General features: G+C 48.3%; 1 protein-coding gene across 13 annotated transcripts in view; it reads right to left on the bottom strand.

Moving 5' to 3' along the window:
- Positions 1-25,310, bottom strand: part of LOC126572017 (dual 3',5'-cyclic-AMP and -GMP phosphodiesterase 11-like) — a 57,342-nt gene that overhangs the window by 26,303 nt on the left and 5,729 nt on the right. For 7 of the 13 annotated variants that reach the window (XM_050231003.1, XM_050231014.1, XM_050231001.1 and 4 more), the window contains 2 exons: positions 12,289-12,369; positions 4,671-4,745 (listed from right to left, as the gene is read on the bottom strand). Coding sequence is in view for 1 of the 13 variants with exons in the window: in XM_050231010.1 (XP_050086967.1) it covers positions 9,037-9,046 (10 nt within the window). In the remaining 12 variants the exon portion in view is untranslated. Of the gene's footprint in view, positions 1-4,670; positions 4,746-9,036; positions 9,087-10,082; positions 10,348-12,288; positions 12,370-15,076; positions 15,279-25,310 lie in introns of those variants that run through there. The other 6 variants (XM_050231004.1, XM_050231013.1, XM_050231007.1 and 3 more) reach the window with 6 other exon arrangements.

The following is a 25,310-nucleotide window of genomic DNA, read 5'->3' as shown; positions in this document are numbered from 1 at the left end:
TATGGCCACCGGGAAAAAGAAACATCCTCTTTCAAGCTTCATTATCATAAACAAACCAACAAACCGGCGGTTCTCAGGCAGCTTTCTAAGATAACACTAAACTCATTCCTGCATAAGTGATGCGATGGCAGAAGAGCCTGGCAGAATAAGGGCCTCAAAGGCATCCTTCACCTTTAACCCTGACTTCAGTCCCAAAATATGATGGATGATTATCAAAGCTGACCAAACCACACACAAACAGAAGAAACACACCCAGAAGAACACTACCAGGCTGACCGAAAAGCTAAAGCACCGAGCCGGCATGTACCGGCAGCCAGAGCAAGGAGCAGCGTACCTGGTACTGGGTGTGCCACCGGTACAACATCGACACAGGGACTGTTGTTACAGATACGGCGCTTCACATGAGGCTAAAAAGAAGCAAAACCATGAGACGTTTGCCTGAAAAGTGGAGGCCCTTACAGGTTGGTACACGCAGCCAACGAACAATGACAGTGACAGATTCGCTTTACCGACGAAATTGGTTGGTATGAAGTGAGTATCGGAGATCGGGGCTCACTTGGGCCTGGGGCTTCCGGTGAATCCACTCTCCGTTTCGGAATTTATAGGCCCCCCCCCACACATACGCATTAGCTTGGTTATAGTCTAGACTTCGAAATTAGCCGGCGAACATACCTGGGTTTTACGATGCGCAGGGAAACTAATTGGAAATATAAAAGCAAAAGGGAGTGCTTCCAAGTATTCCAAGAGCCGTACTAAGCGTTCGGTTTCGTGTTGTTGCATGTGCTGGCCAAGAGCCTTAGAGAGAGGTATTGAATATCGCAAAAGTTGATGGATTCAGTGAAATGTTTTTCTGGGGGCGGAGGAATTTTCTGATGCAGATGAGGAGGAACCTTCGATTACTTTGAAATATTGAGAAACAGAAATAGAACCGTGTTACATAGTAGGAAATCAATCGACGAAGGGATTCCGAGAGTTCATTCAGCTACTGTCAGGTGCACGAAGCCGGAAGTTACTTCAATCGTAACTCTATTCAGGTAGGTTAGTCAGGTAGCGGGACGTCCAAATTCTGTAATGACGTAGCCGCGTCGCGGATCGATCAGCCATAAACTTGGCCATCATTCATGCGATCGTTTGGTACTCTAAAAATAGAAGCTAGAGTGTCTCCTCGCGATGTCCCGGATTCGTCTCCAATCTCCAGAACCAGCGCAAATGCCAACAAAATTGTTTTTAATCTGCGTGATTCTGTGAAGCGTACAGGAGCTACCAGGATAGGATTGAAGCATCCGTTTCAGGAAGTTTCCATCGGACCTATCTGGCGAAGATTCTGAAAGCAACGGGATTACTAACGAGTGTGGGCCCCGTAAACTATTGCCTAATGTTCCCCGCATATGTTAAATGTTGCAGATGAACGTTTCTCAGGATCACTTACCCGGAAAGAAACGATTTTAATCGTCTTCCGCTAACATTGGAAAGCGGGAAGGACCTTTTCTTCTCTTATTTACTGTCGCTAGCAGAGTGTCCGGTATACAGCATGATGCAGTGGCGCCATTTTGTATAAATAAGGTGAGAAAGCCTTTTCCAAGAATTTTACTTGAATGGATGCCCCCTTCCAACTCACCCTTTGCTGGTAGTGGTGCATAACTACTCGTCGTGGCAACTCACAGTAAAAGGACATTTTCACCTCATTCAAAGCGAACGATCTCGGTGAGTTTCCCCTTACAGGACTGCCACCGCACACCGGCTTCGTACGCCAGCAATTAAAGCAACAATAAAAATGAAGACTAAGAAAAAAAGCATTCGCCATTTAATGTGTTTACGATTTACCATTGCAGAGGCGTAGGACCAAGCCCGAGTTGGGAGTAATGCAATTAAATGCGACGGGTGTACGATGCATTCCCTGAAGAAGTTGTGTGTCGCTGCGGTTTCCATTCCAGGCTGCACAACATACACACATACTCGAATTGAGCGAGGCCGAGTTAAAACTTTCACCTGACACATCCTGTCTCGGGGTCTCGGGGACTAATAAGCAGTCAGCTCAACAGTCCTATCGGCTCCAGGCTCTCTAAATTGCATTATTGTAACTTTCACCGAATTGAACTCCGTCCGAGCCCGAATGGTGCAAATGGGGCTGGTTGGTCGGTTGCCTTTGTTGCATTGTTGCAATCTTCTCCCTGCCATCCACCCCCTGCACCTAGCTGTTGGCGTTCCAGCTCAACGATCGCCCACTCACTGGCAGCTGGTGCGGTTTTAACGACTCACCATTGTTGCTCTTGTGTTTGTGACGTAGGTAAGTCTGGAAGGAAGGGGAGACTGTAAGGTGAGATGGTTGCGAGTCGCAAACGAGCGAAAACTCGTCGCTTTTCCGCAAACTTAATATGAGGCCAGGGTAGAACTTTCAACCCCGTGGCCATGGCCGTGCATATTCTTGGCATTGGCAGGGGCGCCTCCTGCTCTTCCTTCTTCTGCTGCTGCTGCTGCTGCTGTTACTACTGCGCTCTACAAGTGTAGTACTGTGCCTGTTACGGCGGTGTTGCAGTTGCCGAGCTTCTCCGGCGGATTCAATTAATTAAACGAAACTCACGAAACTTATGAAACGTACGTCAGTCTTGACGCGATTCCATGGAGCTGTGCGAAAGCTCTGTAGGTTGGAAAAGGGGCCCAGGAAAAGCTTGTTGATCAGCAGCAACAAACAAAGGGGAAGTAGAAAAAAAAGGTGCAAAACAATCTAAAGCCAATGAGCTCAGTGTTCAATTTTCGATTTTCTACCAAACCATCACCACCTACAACATTCTGCGACCAGAGAAACCACTAATTAATGGTTAATTGCTTTTCACCTCGAAGGATTCCGAAGACCAGGACGGTGCGAAAGGGCATGGAAGGGATCGCCGAGCTGACCGGTCACACTGTGTTCCTTGGACTTTTTCATGACGCTAATCTACGGTCCAACCGGTCACCTATCTAGCTACCCTTGTCAAACGCTGCTATTGTCCACCAACGGAGATGATCCCTGAACGGGTCCTTCATCCTCGTCCCGGACCGAATAGTCTATCACCGGCGCTTTGTTGGCAGCAGGCAGGCAGATTAGAAATGGAATTTTCACCCAACTTTCCAACAACCCACAACCGGGGAAAATTCTTTCATGCGAACGCGATCGAACGGAAACACGCTTTTCCCGCAAATCCACTTCATATGAATACGGAATCGTGGAATCGAGAGACCCAAAGGGAACGGATCAGCTGTCAGCTCTTAGCCGATGTCTTAGTGAATGTGTCCGCTCGTTTTCGGTATCTTGGGAGTTTGGGTGGAATAAACACCTAAACTCACATTTCCGTCCATCCTACTCTCTCTCGAGTGCGCCTTTTTACAGAGGTTTTGCGTACTGTTGTGCAGTGAAATGTCAACCGGTTGCTGACACACGGAAATAGCATTCGACGTCACTGGTGACGTTGTCGTTGCCCGTTGGTTACAGCTGGGGCTCAGGTCCCCTCCTCGTGTGCATGTCTCCAGAATGCTCTTCTTTGAATGCGAATGGGGAGACGCTTGGCTTCGTTTCGTTCCAAACGCGTTTTGTGTCACATTTTTACACTTCACGGTTCCGCAAGTCTTCCGGAACCGTAGAGGCCCCCCGGGGGGGAGAGGTGTGGATGGAAAGAGGGTCGCTTGATGGTGGCAGTAATGCAGTGCACACCGACGATGACAGTCGGTTTCAGTTGATACTGGATTGCATTCAGCGTAGCAGAACGTAGCACTGCAGGATACGCCAAACTGGGTCATGGTAGCTCTCAGACTGTGCCAAATATTTCGAATAAATAGATCACTTTCAAACCAGTGCGTGTTTCACCAACACGCTATCCATTATGCCATCCGTGTTCTCGCCCGTTCCAAAAATCCTTTCTGGGAACGCATTTAATAGCAAGCTACCAAAAAGCCCTCTTTGCGCCTGGCACGCAGCACATATTGGCCGGCCGTACACACCTATTGCTCGTGCGTCACTCCATTATCCAAGCGCGAGGATGCGACGAATCGGGGGAACAATTTTAATTAATTGCATATTCAGCGTGATCAGACGCGCGCCCGCGCGCTGCGCTTCAACTCGGTACGAAATGCTTCGGATCCATTGTCGACGTCGACGCTTCGCACACACACATTCCACGGAACCAGAGAGGTCTATTCATTAACCCTATCCTCCTTCACTTCCACTTCGGAACCACAAAAAGGCACTCTAGTGGAGCTGCACTCGCGATGAGCATCATGGCGAATGGCGCACGAATGCGACATGCAGCCATGGAGCTAATGCTGCCGCTGCATCGTAGAATCTTCTCGTGTTGTGAGTGTTTTCTGGCACAGCTGGAAAGCCCAAAAAGGGTTGGCAAGTACCGACCGAACCGGCAGGATGGTGACCTTTGCACCATCCACCGACTGTCGAGGCGAAATCAAATGCCATTCAGAGCTGCAGCAGCCCAGCCAACCCATCTCTGATCTGAAGGGGCGGCTAATTCCGCGAAACAACGAAGAGAACGAACGGTACAGTGGGGCTACTAACCACAACACTCACACCCGATCCGACCAGGATCAAAGGTAATACCAGAAGGAGCAGGTGATGCGAATGGAAGGAGGAGTGCGTCAGTGGCCATGGTGTCATGGTGTGCGTGGCGTATTGCCCTTTTTACCTAGTTTTCGTGCAAGCGTCCAATTGGTACCTAGCAGACGGACAGCGTCATTCGGTCGCCAAAGCTTGTGGATATCTGAAAGAAAACATACCGGTTCATCAGATCAGAAGCGTGGGTTCCGGGAGGTCCGGGGCGGCCGGCGAACCGAAAGCACCGGCACACTAGTGTGCATCAAAGCCCGGTGCTCGCTCACTGCATGTCAAGGGATGTGGATGGATGAGGGATGAAACACCGATACATGGAGCTAGTGACAGTGAGCAACAGGACATCCAGGGGGTTAAAAGGGGGTGTGTTCAAGCTGCTAGCAAAACGAATTAGTGACCAAGCGAATGATGCATATTAATATGAGCAGTGGATGATTCGTCAGTGGTACGACACAAACACAACAGCAACAACAACAACAACAACAACACACATACTTTTAAGTGATTGGATTGTTTCAGGGACAGCAGAAAAGGGGATCCCGGAACTGACCAACCATCAGTTCAAAAGCGTTCGATGGAGGAAGCGTACATCGTCCTGATGCACTTATCAGGTATCCCTGGTCGCAGGTGAATCACCGTATGTAACCCAATTGTCGGAAGGACATTCCCGGCGAGCAGACAAAGTCCAGCGAGCGGCTGGCAAAAGATCAAAGGACGAATGCATCACGAGATAATGCAGTCATGTGCGAGTCTATGCCGCGCTTGCATCGGCTTCGTCTGGTTTAGTGTAGAGGGCTACATCGGGACCGAGATTCAATTTGATATCGATAAATCCTTAAGCCAAACGATGCATCTCAAACCCTCCTCTCGAGGCACCCGGCCACACAGTGGGTCAAGAAATGAGAACGAACATCGATCGATATGCATTCGCGCTGGCTGCTTTTGCTGCTGGCCGGTTCGTGGCATCTCGAATCCACTTCTCGGCCGTGGTGCGCCTAACGAGGTCATCGGTTTGTTTTCGTGCCTGTCCTGTGGCCGAAAAACCGCAACCGCACGGGAGGAACAACCGCATAAATTAAATCGAAAGAAAATTTACGGCCACCCAGTCCCGGTCGCTCGGAACACGCAGCGCCAGAACAACAAGCAAGCAGTAGGGGCCCAGCGGAGGGCAGAACGGAGCAGAGCAGAGTAGTTGCGTTAACTTCCTTCGTTCGAGACAAGTGAGGGGTAGTCTGTTTATGTTTGAGACTGGGCTAGAGAGTTAGTGCCCGCCGTTACCTGATCGATTGAGAAACGCTTGATGAAGATGCTCTCTTTCTCTTTTTCGCTCCCAACCCGACCGTTGATGTTCACCAAGAAATAAATATTAATGGTTTGTTTTTGGAGGATAGGAAATGAGCTGAATCAAGCGAGATGTATGCGTGTATGGTTGGTGCCCATTGACCATTCATCGGTGCGATCTAATGAGATGAAGTGTGCAGACCCGGGGACTTCAAAGATGTCATCAACATATTCTGTGTTGCTGGATTATCCATTCTGTAGTCTCAGGGTATCATAGGTGGCCTACGAGATGAGCTGAAAGACTTCAAAGAACGAAGGACCAAGTCAGCGAGTATCTCATGACCTGGGAGCTGTGCTGTTTTGAATCATTTCCATGAAAGGAGATTTAGAGTTCGTGCTAAAGGAGACTCTCAAACCCTCAATACGGTCCTCATGCGATAAGCCTATTGAAGATTTGTGGCCCAAATCATTCCTATTATCCAAATCTGGTTTGAGAAGGCATGCAAAGTGTGCAAAATTCATGGTATGTTTTACAAAACTCTTGGAACAAGAGCCTTATATCATAAAGAATCTGTCTATGCGAGGGACTTTACGAATAAAAATGGAACACTGAGTTACGTTAGACTTAAATGTAAATCTGCACTTAAACATCGTAAAAGGCAATAAGAAAAAGAAAAATCAATGATTCCTTCAATGATGAAATTTGTCAATAAATTGTATATGTTTAAATGGAAATATTTTACTTCATTGCAACACGGTTTTCTTCGCTTCGCAATACTTTTGTGCATTATCTCATCACACACTGAATCAGTGGTACATTTAAATCTTCCACTTGTGTGCCCAGAACATTGCTGTATCGCTATCAACGGCTACGTAATAACCTTTATGCTAAGGATGCTATACTGATCTAATGCTTGCCAAACACATAATGGTTCCCACCGCATGGCTTCGATCATTTTGTTTTGTTTAAAAATATTCGCCTCTGACAAACACATCCCCTTGCTTCCTTCTTCAAGTGGAGCATAGTTCGATTTCGTGTTCTCTAAACATTTCTGCCATTTCCGCGTGTTCATGCGGCCTGGCAACAACCGTAACTGCGATGCAGCTAAAAACGGCCTCCGGGGAAATAACAGTGGCATTGCCGCGCATGCAATCTGCATGTTTACTATTCTCCCCTCCCGCAACCAGATGACACATCAGACGAGCGAAAAAAAAACCCTTCAAACAGCTGCTGTGTAATAGCAGTCAAGCGAGATACAATGTGCAGTGACTTGGACGAGAGAATTCTACTGTTTTTTTTTATCTTTCTATCTCAATGGTGCAATGGTGCGATGAAATTGGTTGAATTGGCATTTTCATTTTCACAAATTGCCGTCATTAAATGTCTCCCTTCGGTTATCTTAAATAAAGAACAACCTTCGCTCCTTTGCTCTTCTCTCTTTATGACCAGCTTGATTTTGGTAGTAAACCTAATTTACGGTTGCATGCGTACACTAGCCGTAGTTCTATGCTACGATTAGTTGTACCGCAATCGTTGAATTCCCTCTGCACAATTCTACAGAGCAGCAGCGACCGCAGTCTTCTACCATTCATGCCGCATACCAACTGCATCGGATACACATTGCATTGCACTTCAGCGTCGCCTTCCCTGCCCTCAAACCCCTTTTAAAGTGACAACGCACAGCAACATACTATCAGCAGTACGAGAGCATGAATCACACACTATGGCCACACGAGACAGAGACACCCAGCACTGCTACCAATGTGTTAGTGTGCGCGCAATGGCCTTTAAGCCGGTCTTCTTTTCAAATTATTTATTATTTTAATCCCATCACCAACCGCCCCGGGGACTTTCTTCAAACGAGAGGTGCGTGTGCGAGTGCGAATGTGTGGGTGGGTGGTTGGGTGGTTGGGTGGTGTTGGTCCGTAATCCAATTATAAATTCGCAGTGATAACTCCCTCACCGCAACCACACACGGGCGAGTGGTGACGGAGTCCCGGTGTGTGTGGAGTACCAGTGCACTTCGAGAGTCGAGCAGCAGCAGCATTGTTGCGCATATGCTGCGTCCTCGTTGCGTCAATCGACCACCCAACCGACCAACCAACGGCTCGCGGCATCATCAACAGCCGCTGCAACTCGCTTCAATTGATTGCACTTCAACAACATCAAGTGTCGACCGGGGCTGACCGGGGGGAGGGAGGAAGCGATGCGCACGATATAGATAGAGAGTGACCATTGACGAGGAACCGCCGCCGCCGCCGCCGCCGCCGCCGCCAAAAGGTGGCGGGTGTAAGTGGGAGGTGAAAATGATAATTTTCCAATGCCGCATCCGCCGCCCTGCTCGCCTTAATGAATATGGAGAGCGCGGATCTGCGACGCCACGTGGAGACTGTTGACACGAGATGGATACACGACGTCTGCTGAGTTCCAGCGGGACATTCTTGACGGCCAGCCCTGATTTGACAAGCCACGCCATGAGGGTTTCCCCGCGGGTGGCGCATCTTCGCGATCGATACGACAGAGCGAGTGAAAGCGTTTGTTCGATCACGGGCAACCGGACACTCCTAGAGCGACTGGGGGCCCCCTCCGATTAAATGGCGCCTCGAGAGCACTAATCAATACCCCCTTCCAACCGACCAACCAACCGACTCCACCACACCTGTCTGTCTGTCTGTGTCCGCGGTTGCGAAGTGGTGCCGGTACACGTGTCTCTCTCTCTCTCTCTCTCGGAGCAAGGGGTACGGAAGGTACGAAAGAGGTGGTTAGCTTAATTAGAGCTTATTTGTAACCGGTTCGTGTTGTACTCGGAGCTCGGAGTACCTCCGTACCCCATTGGACGTCGCGTAATGACGCGTTAGATGCGATCCGTATCGTACGGGATCGTTCGGGGTTCGAGTGACGCCACGAGACCACGCGGCACTCTGTGCAGAATTTTAACTAACCAGCTGCCCTCCCCCCCCCAAAAACCAGCTGCCTGGTTACATTCCGCTGGTCCGTGGTCCGGCGTTGCCAAAAAGGACGCCAAGAAACCGAACAGGTGGAGTGGTTGTCGGTGGCGTCATCGAATTATACTCTTTGTAAGCGGAAAACCCACGCCAAGTTTACGTACGGACACTCGAAACGGGAAAGTACGCCCGGTTCGGCCCCGGCTGTCACCTACTTCGCGCCATTCACTGGCAACTGGCGCCTCAAGCTCAAGTCTCCCGTCTCATCGACTACAAAATTAGTGGTCACTCGGTGCTGCTGCTGCTGGTGGTGCCACGCTGCCACGACACGATCGATCAATTAGTCAGCTTCAGCGATCTGCAGACGACCGGAAGGATGGATGGATAGATGACCGGCCAGCCAGCCAGCCAGCCAGCTAGCCGGCCGGCGAGCGACGGAAGTGAGCGCGCCGCATTGTGTTTTCCTCCCTTCTCCCTTTGGCCACTCACTTCAATGGTTTCATTTCCACATTATCATCATCATCATCATCATCATCATCATCATCATCATTATCGGCACCGTCTGTCATGTAAATTCGTCGATTGACTCCTCGCACAGACGACAGCACATACACACCGCAATACAACAAAAAGTGGTGAGCAACTCGAGCATTGGAATCGATTTTGTTTGACTAAGATAACGGGACCACGCATTGTTACAAGGCTTTCGCGTGAAACAGATTTTCGTTTTTCGCCGTCAAACCGTCAAGCAGATCACACATCGGCATCACATCACAAAGGCAAAACTCGCATAAAGTTGAGACGAAAATTATAAATAAACATCCCATCGCATCGCAGCCAAGTCACTGCAGCAGCAAAATGCTGTGCCGTGCTGCGAAGCTATGTTGTTTGCGAATTCGCACTCTCTGGCCTGCACACAGACACCCAAAGATACAGACAGTGACTCTTGGGAGAGCGGCGGTTTGTGACGGACAGCATAAGGTACCCTGCGCCAGAGTGGAGATCACCAGCGCGGCAACGCGATTGAACGATTGTGGGCCCCGGTGGCCCACCCAACAGAGCCCACCTCAAACGGATGGTAGTCGATGGTTGTTGATGCATGCGCGCGCTGTCCACCACGCAAGAGACGAGACACTTCAAGACGGACGGGCACAGAGTAAACAAAACAAATGCCGGCTTCTGCTGCGGCGAGCGGCAACATTGCGATGAAGTGGCTCGAGTGTGCGAGATGCATATTCACAACGGAACACCCTGGACGAACCGTTTTACCGGGGGTTGCATCGACGAACTTGGCACCGCCACGTTGGTGGCCCGAAACCGATCACAAAACCGCTTGCGACAACATTCTTTGCAAACCGAAACCCGGTGCACATGCACAGATGCACGAAACGCAGCTTCCGTACGTCTGTCCGTACTGAAACGAACGAAAGAAACACACACTTTGCGACAACAACGCGCGGATCGACCACTACGTACCACGTACCGCGACTACGGCCATGCGAGCGCGACCATCCCACAAGGATGACTAAACGGAAATGAGCGACGACGGAGTGTTCGAGTAGCTCGTCGTCGAGCCAGTGGGGGGGGCCAGTAGTAACTCAGCCCACCACCCAACGGCCAGGGATGTTCATCCGTTAATGCGAACGATGCGAGCGACCGACCGGCGGATTGCGTTGAGAGTTGCTTGTAGCAAAAAACACCATGCCAATGCTGAGTGTTTGTACGGGTAAACGGAGAGTGTTTCGTGATCTCGCGCCGTTACCAGTGAGCGTGCGTTGTGTACACGATTTGCCGGGGGATTTGCGTGCTTTTTGATGCTTGTGGATCGCTTTCGGGGCTGATGAATGCATTTAACGCAAATTAATTTTGTTCGCGTTAAAAAAAAAATGGCATTCGCCAACGGTGCATCACAAACGGTTTATGCTTTCTTCTAGCTTCTGTAACATGTTCCAAAAATGATTCGTGTAGTGTCACTACCAGGCGACTCCATCGATTTCCCCCGAGGATCATGTTGGAATAGAGGATTAACCTTGATCTTTTTCAATATTTTGTTTATGTAAGCAATAAGAAGAGAAGGCACTTCTTTTGTGTCTTTTACATTTGCTCTGATGCAAAATTTATACTTCAACGAAAACGATTCAATTTATGTTAAGTTTTCCGTTTCTTCGGTTCTTTTAAAGGCTTTGATGCTAACAATTTGAAAGCTACAACGAATAATCATGCAAAACAAAGGTTTACTCACATAGTTAAAACAGATAAGGTACGCGGATTGCAACATGAACTTACCTGAAAAAATAATTAATCATCGATACAACATTGATAAGACAGATATGAGAAATAATCGTACGACACTGATCTAATTTAGATGAAAAGCTTCGCTTACAAAAGCGGATAACACCATGAAAAGAGTAATTCCATTATCTGATTCTCTCTTATATTCCCTCTACTAACACAGAAACGCGGCGCACTTAATACTGGGTAGCCTTTTAAAAGGTTTTTTTTATTTTCCATTTGTGCCTGGAAGCAACTTTTCAGCAGTGCAACTATTATGATACTGAGGGTACTACCCTGGCAGCTAAATTGAATTGCTTCTATTTTTATGATGAAACAGGGTTAATGGCGAACCAAGAACTACTAGTTAAAAATACCGTAATAAATTGTGAGTATAAAATAAAAAAAGTATTGATATACTTTCGTGTACACTATCAAATATGTATGATTGGGCGGAATGTAAAAGTTGACAAAAATCTCAACGGTTAGCAAAACCAGTCCGTCCTGTGTTACACTACAACTGTTCGTGCTTGCACCAAATTATGCAGCAACACTCAAAAACAGGGGACCCCAATGGCCACGAACTGAAAGGTTTTTACCCTTTGCTTGCAACACGAGACAAGAATGACGGTGGCCGGGGGCCCGGGTTTGCTGCACTTCAACTCGCTACAATTACAGTTATGCGTTATGGTGGCGTGCAAAGCCGCTGATGTAGCATCACAACAGGAAAAAGGTCAGTTATCGCCGTTGATTCGCCGTTTTGCAGCATGTGCGTCTGGTCTGTTCTGGGCCAGCATACCGCCGCAGAGTCAGTTTACAACTTGATTCAGCAACACACCGAGCCTCGACGAAGGATCACGTTACCATCCACTGATGAATGATTTGAACCAGTGCGATCGCTCTGATCGACGCATGCAATGCCAATGTGAGTTGAGAGTCGATTTATGAGCCATGCGCTTTTCGTTTTTGTTAAATTAAATACAAACGCAATGAAGAATTCACATTTTTATGCAGAAATGAAACATTAATTTTGTGAGCTAACTTTGGGGCAACAACATTAAAGCCGGATGATTGATTTGGGGGTAACAAAACATGCTTTCAAGATGGATGTGAGATCTTGCTGGGTTTCTCCGTTGTTGTGGTTTGAGTAAGTTCATTGGAAAAATTTCCAGTCAACCGAGTCGACGACTACTTACCGGCTTTTCGACGGGAACGCCACAGAACGGGCGGTACCGTTTCACCCGGGGTGGCCAGTGTGACAACTTTTCAGAAGATTCCTGTCGGTGTGAGAAAAAAACAAAGAGCCAAATGAATAAATACAGTAGTAACAACAGCAAGAAGAGTGAAATGAAACAGAAAAATGTCAATTGTTGTTCGAAACTCCACTACTGCTGCGAGAGTGATTTATCACACGAGCGATCGCTCGCGACACTGATCATCTTGCAAATCATTTCACCAACACACCGTCAGTGTTCGCTGGCCCCGCCGCATATTGTCAAACCAGTTTCCGTCAACGCGCGACATCGACTGTTCGCGTCTTTTCCAGCCGGTCCACCCGTTCCGATGGCGATGATTGATCTTAACGCAGCGACATGTTGAAAGTCGATTAATCGAAGCGCCACCCTTCAGCTAATTGGACTGGCTACTGGTGGTGTGTGGCTGGTGCGAACAGCCGATCGTTTTTACACACGTTGGGTGGGTCACATTCCGATTTTATTGTTCGCAAGATTGGAGCACCGAATGGAATCGATGCGATCCAGCCAGCGATACTGGATGGTTCGAATTGTGTGTCAAGAATAATATCGAACCCCCTTCTACGAACCCAGAACGACCGGACGGCTTTCAGTAGAATGTGCGTGTTGTTTTCATTTCTTCGATTGAACGGCAGCGTAAACACAAATCACAATTGAGTCAACAATATGCACGCGAGTTCACCGTGCTGTGGTTGGACAGTGAATGCGCCCAGCAGTGCGATCCAGTTCCAGTGATTGTTACCGTACTTAGTGGTATTTAATGTATGTAAACGGATCTTGCTTACGGTAGCACCAACGGAATGTCAACGCTTTGTGCAGTAGTTCAAATTACATTCCGGTGATAGTGGCGTTGTTTGGTTTAGGTCAGCCGACCATCCTACGGTTGGAGCAGCAACGAAGGTGAACTTGCTTTCACATATTTATACTCGACAACATAATCAATTTTTAACCCCACACTGTAACTTCTCATTAAACCACTTCTTTTGTAATCTACAACGAACGAAGCAACGAATTCCACAAAAATGCCAACCACCGATTTTAATCAGGTCAAGGGACCAGCTAAGCCTATCCCAGGGTTATGCCTGCGATCATATCACTGAAGCTCCCTACCTGGGTATGGACAGTTACATGCTGCCCAATTTGGTGTGATCGTGAATTTTTGAATTTTATAAATATGATTACGCATCGAGCATATGGTTCATTTCGCCGTGGGGATGTTATTTTTGGGGGCCGATTGTGTAACGACATTATTTTGCACGACTCGTTCTCGTTTGTGATCGGTGCGAGGAGATTGGGATACTTAAATAATAAATCCTACATCTGCGATTCAAATTTTATGATTAATGGATCCATTCGCATTGGATAATATATTAAATAACTGTCGAAACCTTTTGGATATATTTAGCCGTTGAAGGCAGTATGCTCAGTCAAACTATATTTATGATTCAAATACCGGTTTCATTATATTAGAAAATTGAATATTATTCTAGAATATTATTATTTATTCTAGATATTATTATTTCAAATAGCAATCATTTAATTTGCACGTTGCCCATTAATATTACAATTTTAAAGTCTTTTTTGAATGGATGAAGGCCTTGATCAACCTTACTTTCAGTTGCTAAGAATTACAATATTAATATGTGATAATGTTGCCGCACAACTAAACATAATTTCTGACGGTTGTTTTTGTAACAATTAGTAAGTTCTTTTTTTAAAATGATTTTTTAAAAAAGCTAGTGACTGTCAACATCGCAAACTACGCTTTGGCTAGCGCTAGTTAAAATTGCCAAACTCCTCAAGTGGATTCATAACCGACACCATTATCACGTCCGAAAGATCGCAGCTTAACTGATCAGTGGTGCGACGCAAAACGGATCGCGCACACCTGACTCGATTCAAAGCATGATTTGTTGAAAATTCCTATCACTATGGGGAACCCGAGCAAAAACCACAACACACCTAAATTAATATTCAAACACCAGTTTGAGCGATCATCACCGGACGCCAGGAAAGGGGTGTGAGATGGGGTAGAGCTCCCCCAACCCAAAGTCTGATGAAGACGAATTTCGCATGGAACGGGCCCTCCGGGGGTGGAACGCTAAGCCGTCTCCAAAGGGAAGAGGATAATTAAAGACAAGGCAACGCGAAAAAAAATGTCGCGAACGCGCCGGGGTGGGCAATAAAGCACCGAAGCGGTAGAAGCGGTGACCTGAATGGCAAAACAACTCAACTGAGGACCACCCTTGCGGGACGGCACGCCCAAATGGCACGAATCCCTGCACGGCCCCTGTCTGCGGCCTTCTCCTCGATGGTCCATCGTCGCCGCGTCCTGTCCGGCCGGCACGACCAGTTTCGATCATTTTAGGAAGCTGCCACGGGCGAATGCTGAAACTGGCGGCATGAATTGATTCCAATCGAATCGATCGATCCGATCGGATCGGTAAAGGTGGCGAGGGTCTATTGTCTGGCCGCGAAACGATCGTCGTTGTCGTTGTCGTGAAGATGCGAGAGATTCGTTGCTTGCGGCACCACGACTCACACCGCTCTGCGGTGATCACCTTAAACGATGTCTTACGGAATGTAGATCTCTTTTCGCCCTTGTCGCTGCCGCTGCTGCTGCGAGCATTAGTGCCATTCCGTTGTGGCCTTAAATTACGTAACACAAACCGGGAAACAATGGCACGGTTGAAAGACGCGGTTGTGGCTTAAATACACCACTCAAACTTACATGCTGGCACTGTCGCCGTACTGCGCTACGGTCGCTAGCGTCGAAATCGAACAACTCCAACAACAACCAAATAAATAAAAAAAAACCGGCACGATCACACAAAAACACACCACAAATTATCGGAGCAGCAGTAACAGCAGCTAGAATATTTCGCTAAGAAGTGAAATATCTTCGTCAATGAGAAAACAGGGAAAGGGTCGTCTCGCGATCGTCACACAGCGCACCGCACAGCACCGTAGAAGTTTTCACTTTTCTCGGTCAACGCCGGAGTCGGGCACCAACACTGCGAACACTGTGGTATCAATTCCGATGGGATTCCCCCTCCCCCCAAAACCCCGTACGCACGTTCTGCTGCGTCGCCCCCCTCGCCCCCCGCCTCCCCGAGAGCACTGTTGTTAGCGAGATAAAACCGAATTTGTGGGGGGTTGTTTTTAGATCCGCCACGAGGAACGAGAAGATCGTGCTCGTGATCGTGGCGGTCTGCTCGAGAAGCGATCGCGGCGAGATGGCTGGTGTTTTTGTTTATTGCTTTTTGTGTGCGGCGGTGCTCGGAACGACTCGGTACACCGCCGCGCCTCTCGATCTCGATCCAGACGCACGCACTTTAAGGACTTCCCACCGCACTTGCGCTGCTTATGCTAATGGACGCGATCACAAACACGATCACGGATACTGTGGGTGGTAGATGATCCCGCACAGAGAATGGCACCGCGCTGTGGACAGACGAACGAAAAAAAAAAACACCAAAACGCGACACGGGCGGCCGTACGCTGATCGCTGATGATCGAAACTTTCCGTGCGCTCCGGCCGCTCGAGTCCAAACATATGCAACCCGTTCCCGTTCCAGTCGGTTCCAGGCCGCCGCTCACATACACCACCAGGGGGAAATCCACCACGCGCAACGGCCGTCAACCAGCCAGCCAGCCAGCCATCCAGCCAGAAGAAGAAGAATTCTGAATTCGAACACACGGCGCACTGCTGTCCCTGCGCTAAGTGAGCCGCCGTTCTGGCACGCACACCAACGTGCACACCCGCGGACGCATCACCAACCAGGGAGATGATGTTGTCAAAATACCCCAGCCAGCGCAGATCGGCTGCTGTGGTGCTGTTGTTTTTTTTTTGTGATTCTTCCTCGATCGGACGGACTGGATCGCGCCTCTCGCGTTCGCGTGGCAATGCGGATTCTTGCGGATCACTAGACGGCCGGCAGAAGGATGCTGCGGGAAACCGGGAACCAGCCCCAAACCCCCGGGGGCCAAACCCGATCAGACAAATTGTGCACGTTTAGTGACACTTTCGTCGCGGTGACTCGCGGTGCCCGAACTAACGGGTTGTGGCGCAGGCGCCTGGTCGCAACGACGACCAGGGTCAAGAAGGGGGGGTGGCGGGGCGGTGAAGGCGGCTATCGTTGTTTCCTGCTGGGCAGCTGACCTACTCATACACGTGCAAGCCTTTCCCAACAGCTGCGTCCAGCCAGATCAGTCGACGCACACTTGCTTGCTTGCTTGGCGAGATAGCGAGCTGCGTGCGTACGATGGTCGCGGTACAGTACGTTTCTTAATGATGGTCTCACCTAGCACTTTTCGTGACTGAAACTAAGCCAGAAGCATCGGCAAACAGACAGTTGATGGATTTAAATAGAGAAGATTCTTTTGCAGTTTTGAGAATTATGTCAAAAATCGGTTCGTCATTATGTGACCTGGCTCATTGAGAATGTGACTCCATTGGTGGGAATATCCACGTGCCGTTATGGATATTCCGTCGCGCAAACTTGGTATTTCCGATCACTAGATCTCTGGGAAGTTGCCTCTACGCGAGATCATTGAATCGTTGAAAAATGTGGAATTGTTCTCCATACATTCTCTAATAGAGTTGGAAGAACCAACGTAAATGAGTGATTTAAAATAGTTGCAAATTCGCTGACCTTCAGATACAAGTAGATTTTTTTATTCCACTTGATACGTGACAAAATAATTTAGATGTTTTCCCATTTGTATAAGAAATTGCTTTTAATTTCCATCCTCAAAAAGCTTTTAATTTCCATACTCAAGCCCTTTATCGCTATTGCAATCTCATATGTCTCTACATGAAATTAATATCCTGTGTCACCAGCAGCAATTAAATTGCATGAAAAAAATAATCATCATGAGAAACGTACAACTTAAACTCAGATAAACAACTTATTGCGACCACGCTTATGAAACGCACTGTACCAGGGGCCGTATGGGCGAGTGTGCGTTCCGGCACTTTGCATTGTTGCTGATGTTATTGTTTTCCTTTTCGTTTTGTTTGAAATGTTAAAATCACGTTCACGAACGATTACTGGCGGACGGCCGGGCCAGAGGTGATCACTGTTTTGATACGAGAAAAAAAGCATAGAACCGGAACCGAGCGCCTCCTAATGGCGACCACCCTGCTGCAGTGGCCGGAGGCTGATTGACCGCGCACTGATAATGTGCGAGTGCATTCACGCGAATGCATCTGCTGCCACCATACGCAAAACTGCGCCGCAACCGGCGAATTACGTCAGCGATGGATGAGGTGGGGGTCATGCTATGCAAAATGATCACTCCGCCCCACCCCCACACACGAGAGGCGAAACTGTGTCTGGAACCTTTTACTAATTTGCTACCGAAAATGTTGCCCACAAAGCACGCCAATAGATACTACGCCATGCAGTTCGTTCGATGACCGAGTGTTCGCTACTAATGATGAAGTCCCCCCCCCCCCCCCCCCCACACGGTTGGGGGCAACAATATAGGAGGATATGCTTATCTGTTAGCTGCCGCATCGAGTGACCACTTCTCGCGCACACAGACACACACCTGCGTGATAATTGACAAAACGTGGCGGTGCGAAGATGATAAGAAAATCGATTTCGATCACAAATGAGCTCGCGTCTGTCCAGGCGGTGCGATATGCGAACCGGCCAAACGTCGCTCATCGGTCGCTTATCGATCGATAAAGCATCTGAGCCGGCCTGGAACTAGGTACACCTCCAGGTCCTGGTGCGTGTCTGTAATTGTAGCAATTTTGATTGCAATTTATTTTTGAAAAATACATTTACATTTTTCTGCACATTGATCATCCAGCAGGATACCGGAAGGACGCGGGGCCACTCGGCCACTGTATTAATCCTTTGGAAAGCCTCAACGGTGTCGTAAATCGTTCCCGAGTTTGCATCAAGATGTCAGCACGGTCCGCATGTGCTTTCCGGAAAGCGTCTGCGCATTTCGCGCCACGCCGCGCCGCGCGGGAGGTCAAAAGCTTCCGTGAAACTTTTTGTGCGCGCGCCTCCACCGATGTTGAATGTTGGCCACGTGCAGTGTATGAATATTATGTTTTATTTCATTTAATTATAATTCACGATACACTCTATGCAGCGTTAGCGCACTCGTAGACAAACTGTGAGCTCATCCTCGGTTCCGCCATTTGTGAGCACGAAACAAGTAAAAGGCCATTTTACTCTTCTTAACAGTGGAAATGGAGCAATTTCCTTCCGCTGGAAATGTAGCAATCACAATCGCGCTGACCACGGCTCCGACCAACCCACCAACCGAACGAGATTAAAGCGCCGCCAGAACAATTACGCCGATCGCGGATGTTGGATGCGAGAGCCGCAGCCGATGGTGGCGCCTGGCAGGTGGTGTAAAAGACAATTAAAAGCACATCAGAAAGGTGGCCGGATGTGAGAGACATAGGAAATGGAACGAAACAATATTAGTACCATCCACTGGACCAGTACCATCCAGCGGGCAAAGTGTCCTTGGTATTAAAGAGTAGCGGTACGGTACGGTTTATGTTACGCCATTTTTTCCTTTCCAGCGTTTCTCGTGGGCAAAGTGTAAGTGTTTGAAAGGATGCAGCGAGTGCCGGGATGGGCGCGGATTTCATCGCTTAAGCTCTTGCGGAATGCAACCATACGCCAAGAGTTTCGCAGGAGTGATGGCAGGTATTGCTTTTGCTCATAGGATGCAGCGCTGTCAGCGCGAGGCGCGTTGGTCGTACAATGTTGCAAAAGTAATGCTTAAGCTTTAATGTTGTATTTTTAGTTTTATCAGGATCCATTATATAATCCAATATAAAGCAAACACCTACCACACCAGCGTAAAAGGCATGCGAACACTGCACTTGGCAGCAACTCCTCAGGTGGTTGGATTAAACTCATTTGAATACGTGGAAACTTTACACTCGACACCTCGACATTCATCGATCGATCCATCGGGTGAAGAGTTGCATTGAAGCTGTGGGTACAGGCTTCGAGTGGTCATCCATGAGAGCGCCTGCCCGAGAAGGATGAAATCACATCCTCCATCTCTTGTTCGTTGTGGAAGTTGTTGTAGAAAATGAAATTCGAAACCAAAATCCTTGATCCCTGTGCCCTGGCGATGGCGGAGAGAGCAAAAGTTTTGCTTTCTCTACATCCTTTCTGCAATCCCTTGCCAGCGTGAAGCGATTGCACGCTGCTGGAGTTGTGCGAAGGGTGATAACGGAGACCGTGCATTGTGGCCTAGCGGCCAATGTGTACCTTGCCGGCGTCAGCGGCACCCGGTAGCGTAACGGAAGCGGATGTCACATATGGTCCGACCGGGGAAGGTGGAATTGAGAAAGTTTAATCGCCAGCTTAGTCACACATGGTCCGGCGACCTTCCGGTGAGCTTCACCGGTTCCGGTCGGTGGCTTGCAATGTTGCCAAGCCGTACTGCGCGTGTGTTCACATTAGTTTGGTTTTGCTTTCTGCTGGACATATGTTGTTAGTAATTTGAGGGGAGTTGTGTAGCAGTAGATTAGCAATCAAGACATGGTTGCGGTATTTGTTGATAGAGTTTGTGTACTTATCGAATTTATCACCAACGCGATCAGCAGTAGAGCGGCAAATAAAAAGGCAGAACACGAGTAAGATCGTTTAATATAGTTTAATAATATTATATGTATAGTTTAATGATAACAAGATTACATTAATGGAATTAAAAGATTACATTACAGTTAAACGAATGTTGCATTAACGTTTTACGATAACTGGTGTACAGATGCCACGTCGTCAAATTACAGATAGTGCTAAGCCAATTAAAGTTATCCACAAATTAGTAAAGGGGATGGGACATTTAAGGTGGGACTTCGGTATTTAATTTTTATTTGTGACACATGTTTTTAACATTTTTTCTCTGAAAGCTGATCCTTTCAAGAGTATTGGGTAAAAGTTTTGGATCAATCGAGGAAAGACTGACAAAAATACAGATTTTTGAAAATCCGCGATTCATTTAAGGCTCCACGCTGCTCGCTCCTTTGAAGAGCGTTTCCCTAAACCAACGTTTTCAAAGTCAGTGCCCATCGCACCGTAAAAACTACTGGGCCGATCGATTTGAAATTTTTTACACATAATCTGTACACTTTTTGCCAGGTAGCCCCGTCGAGATATCATTAAAATTATTTTGTACTTTTTTTAAACAAATCTGTAAAGTTCGATTTTTATGGCAGAATCGCAAAAACTCTTTTCAACTTCAAAAATCTCCCAAAAATCGAAAAATTGAAATATCAACAAAAACTCTCCGGGGCTACCTAAATAAACTTATAATCTTTCTATCGATTATCAATTTGTATTTTTCTGATGATGACCTGACGTCACGCAGGTACGATAGGCACAGAAGGAATGCCGAAGTCTCCCCTTAATAGAAACAAAAGTTACAATTCGAAACCAGTTGAACTCGAACGACGAAGAAAGTAGAGAAAACATAAAAGAAGGAAAGCAACTAAAAGACTCAGTGAAAAGATGAAAAATTGTGATTGTTCTATGGCCAATACAAATATTAACAAAAACGATTTCCATGGTGTCAAAGCTAGCAACTAGCAATTTGTTTAAACTGTAATTTGACGAAAAAGATAAAGATATTCCCGAAGGTTTTATCGGATCGCACAGCACTGTCTGCTCGCTGCAATTTTACATATTCATCGCGAATCTAACGTATTCATCCTCGCAGTTTTTTTTTTATGCTGCCGTGGCCAAAATTAGGCAATTTAGATACCGCGCACCACCGGTGAGAAGCGGTTCCTATTGCTAGCCATGATGCAACGCATTCCGTAAGCTTGGCCACGACTGTCGTCGTGTATCTATTGGGCTGCAGCCATGTCTTTCTATCCACCCCACGTACACCCCATTGGCGGGAAAAAGACGTTGAAGACGGACGCTGTCCGGCCCGGAGTCCCGGGGCCGGTCTGTTAAGAAACCGATTTGCGGTTAGACGAGAAGGACACCCACGCACCGCGCCGTAGAAGGACAATAAAGGCGATAAGAACAATGGTCTGTTCAAATCATTTGCCAAACGCTCTTCCTTCTGTGTTGCGTCGCGTCTGTTGCGTTTGTGGCCCGTGGCGAGGGCGGTGGTCCGTTCATGTTTAATTCAATCGAAATCGTCGAGCCGTCAAGGTTACGAGCGCGGCTAAACGTGCGCCGATTCTAAAACAGTTTGAAAATACAAATCTGTGCCGTCCGTCCACCGGCATGGCTGTGGTCGGCCGCGACCGCTTCACGGTTCAAAGATGAGCGCGAGAAAGCGAGGCGCTTGCGGTTTGCTTTTTACTTGCCCGTATCACGCCGTAGCCGTCTTCGTGGTGGATTGTCGCGAGCATTAACACCGCGGGACGACGCAGGACTTACAATTGCTTTTGGAAGCTCCGGTCAATTCCGAACTCGACCATCAGTCGGGTGTATCTTTAAAATGAATTGTGGGACTCACATAAAAATCATAAAGGTCAGGGCACGCTGGAACACTGTGAACACGTTTGGGTTTTTGGCAAACAAAAAATCGGCGTCCTTGATGGGGACGAGGCGCCTGCTACACGTTCCGGTGGCCATCGAAAGTTATTGCCAATCGAATGGCGAACGGCGTTACGCAAGGTGCAATCAATGATAGAATCACCTTAAAGCACAATGAAGTAAATGGTTTCTACAGCATTTGAATGAAAATGAAGACTGACAAATCACTTTGCACACTCGTTTACGGGGAGCACGAGTTTCAATAATCCAATACTCAGGCGAACAACAGAAAATATGAACATCAACTCTTCTTTTGTTGCACATGCTGCAGGGCTTGCACATGAATGATCGCATAAATATGAAACCATGAATGCTTCCTGATGCTCTTCTAACCAGAATGCTTTTCCTAGCAGCCCCTTTTGTACGAGGCATGCTTTTAGGAAAATGCATTTTGCACTCTATTGTTTGCTTTCGAGTGTGCTCACGTCAGGAAGCCGGGCTGCATGCGAACATCATGCTGCTCCGTGTCCGCAGGATGTGCGGTAAACCTATCCTTTCCACACCAGACGCGCACCACCACCACCAAAGTATCAATCAACGTCCTTGTGACGGACACACGGGGGAGGCCCTCCGGCAGCTAAAAATAACAGCAAAATGCAGAGAAAAAAAACGTAGAACCAAACCTCGAATCTTGTCTCCTTTATCCTTTCCAGCTATTCCAGCTGCACGGCTAGCGACTATGTTATGCTTGCGGCACCACATAAAACTGATATCAATGTCGCTCCGGCTGGTTCGCAGCTGCACTGCTGCGATAGCCCACCCGCTAGCCATTTTTTCCCGATCGCGTCACTGGAACAATAGTGTCATAGCGTTATGGATGCCCTCCGAAGGGCACCAGAGACGCACACACTAGCGCGCGCTCCCTTCGAAAGTGCCATCCCTTGATCGTTGAACGAAGAAAATGAAGTTATTCCAGCAAACGAAAAAACAAAAAAGAAACGAAAACTCTTTCGTCCTCGTTGGGCGGATTATTTCATCAGACATAGTGTGTATACACACCGTGGTGCTGGTGCAAGCACCAGAGCACCCGAGCACCAGAGATTCCAAGGACACACTGGCTGGATCCTGGGGGAAAAAAAGTGCTTTTCTTCGTGTCCCCATCTTGAGGATAATGCGACCACGACGACGACAGCGACGAATGACGTGCGTGATAATGCTGGAAGGAAGTGAATGACGTGTTTCATGAATATTCGCTCGGTTGGACGACCGCGCTGACCTACAAAAAAGGATGATCAATGCTGGAGGGTAAACAAACGAACCAACCATCCAATGGGCCCATCATCGAACGGGTGGGCGCAATGATTTGGCACAAAGACAAACGGGGAAATAAAAGGCGGAATGGTTGCTTTGCCGAAGGAAATCGCTTCGCATAAACTGGAGCTTTAACTATCACGGCGGGGGAGAAGATATCACTAAACATCGCTCCAATTCGATGGTGGTAAAAAAATCTCATGTGAACGCGTAAGAAAATTATGATTATCATTTGGACCAAAAATAATGCGCGGCCGCGCAATCCGAAACCACATTCATTGTCTCCATAGCCATCCCACTAATTGCTGCTTTTCCGCATTCGTCTGGCTAAGGGCGTTGGCAAGCGATGCGCGTGTTCCTTTGTGGCGAGCATTTTCCACGAATTGTAATACAATACAGCCACAAATATAGACACATGGCGGAGGGAGGCCAAAAGGTTGCCAGCTATAAATACCAATACGATACCGTCCGACCGAAGGGCGCAACAGATCCAGGCATCCTGGCATCCTGGAAGTGTAGCGGGGAAAGGGACACTGACACCCAATGGAATGGAATGGAATGGATGCGTAGATGTAATTGGGAACGATCGGTTTACGCGATGGCGCGATGCGAATCATTAGAGATTGTTGGTTGGTCGGGGTTTCCATTACACAATCGCCAATCAACATCAACAGCCAGGATCGGTGGCGTTCTCTCTCGATTCTTGCTCTCTCTGTCTCTCTACCGCTCGTGTCTCGATCATCCCTCCGCTGTTGAGCTATCATGTTGAGTGATCTTCCTGCCCTAGCTAACGTCTCGAAAAAGCGAACGAAAGCCATTCCGAAACCGAACAGCAATCAAGCTGGCGAGCGAGGGGAATGGCAGTGGTGCAAACAGAACAATAAACGGAACTCGTGCTGCGACGCCATTTGTAGCGCAATAGACGCCATAACAGACAAGCCGGGATCTGGATGCAGATCGACGGGAATGGGGGTGGTGTAGGTTTCTGGCCATCTTCCAGTCTCTCTCACTCTCTCTTTCTCTCTCTCTCTCTCTCTCTCTCTCTCTCTCTCTCTCTCTCTCTCTCTTTGGGTTACTGTCTCGGTCTCCCGGTCTCTCTGTTTGCGTGCTCGGCTCTAGGTCGGATAATAAATTGGAACATTTCCGTCCAATCATTAGACGAAAAAAAAGGGTCGTCGCGGAAAGTTGTACACTAAAAGTACAAACCACTTACCTCGGTGCCTCCTTCTCCTCCTCCTCCTCCTCCTCCTTCTCCTCCTCCTCCTCCACTACAACCACCCGCCGGGTCCCTTCCTGGATACCGTTACTGCTGGTTACCGATCCATCAAGGGGGATGGAAAATTATTCCGACACAGAGAGAGTAAGTATGCGCGAGAGAGACACACAGAGAGAGGCAGATAGTGGGAGGTTTGGTAAACTTTCCTCTGGCCCTAAACTCTCCTCCTCTTCCTATCCGTCCCATCCGCGGCTTTGGATTGCGCGCGCGCTCGCTCGCGGAAAATGCTCCGCGTCCAAACGACCGCGTGACGTCAATTGGATCGTGTGCTGGCGGGAAGAAAAACTGGACCAACTGCTGGCGCTCGTAATAGACTCATCAATGCCCCCCCCCCCCTCCCCACTGTTCCTGCTACCACATTTCCGTGTGGCCAACGAGCTGACAATCGAAAGGGCATTTTCGTCGTTGTCTTCCAATGCGTTCCAACCGTCGTGACCAGCACGCAGTCGGTGGTGGTTGATGGGCCAAGTACGGCCACGGGTTGACATCTCGGAAGCAATGTTCTGGAAGCTCGGGAACAGAGTACACAGATCCCATCGCGGTCACCAGTCGGTGTGTGGTAATGGCGCATCGTAGCGGCGAGCACGGTCTTTTATTGCCCGGCGCATCAGCGCACCAGACCGCCAAGGAAATAAAATGTGAATGACACTCCACCCCCCCCTTGGGCTAAACAAAGGGCAGCACGGACTGCAGCTGCACCAGCCACCGTTGACAGCAAGTGCATGCATCGTGGGCGCAATGAACGCGTTGAACCAAGCCACCTCAGTAATCTGTCCTTCCCCGGGTCCCGGGGTTCGCTTTGTGTCGTGTTGTGTGCAGAAGACGATCAGATCAAGCCATGGGTGAGATTAGGTTACAGGGCAGACAGGGCCGTCTTCCTTAATCTTCCTTCT

Source organism: Anopheles aquasalis, chromosome 2, assembly GCF_943734665.1.
Source record: "Anopheles aquasalis chromosome 2, idAnoAquaMG_Q_19, whole genome shotgun sequence".
Taxonomy (NCBI): domain Eukaryota; kingdom Metazoa; phylum Arthropoda; class Insecta; order Diptera; family Culicidae; genus Anopheles; species Anopheles aquasalis.
The sequence above is the reverse complement of the archived record's forward strand: the minus strand, read 5'-3'. Positions and strand labels throughout refer to the sequence as shown.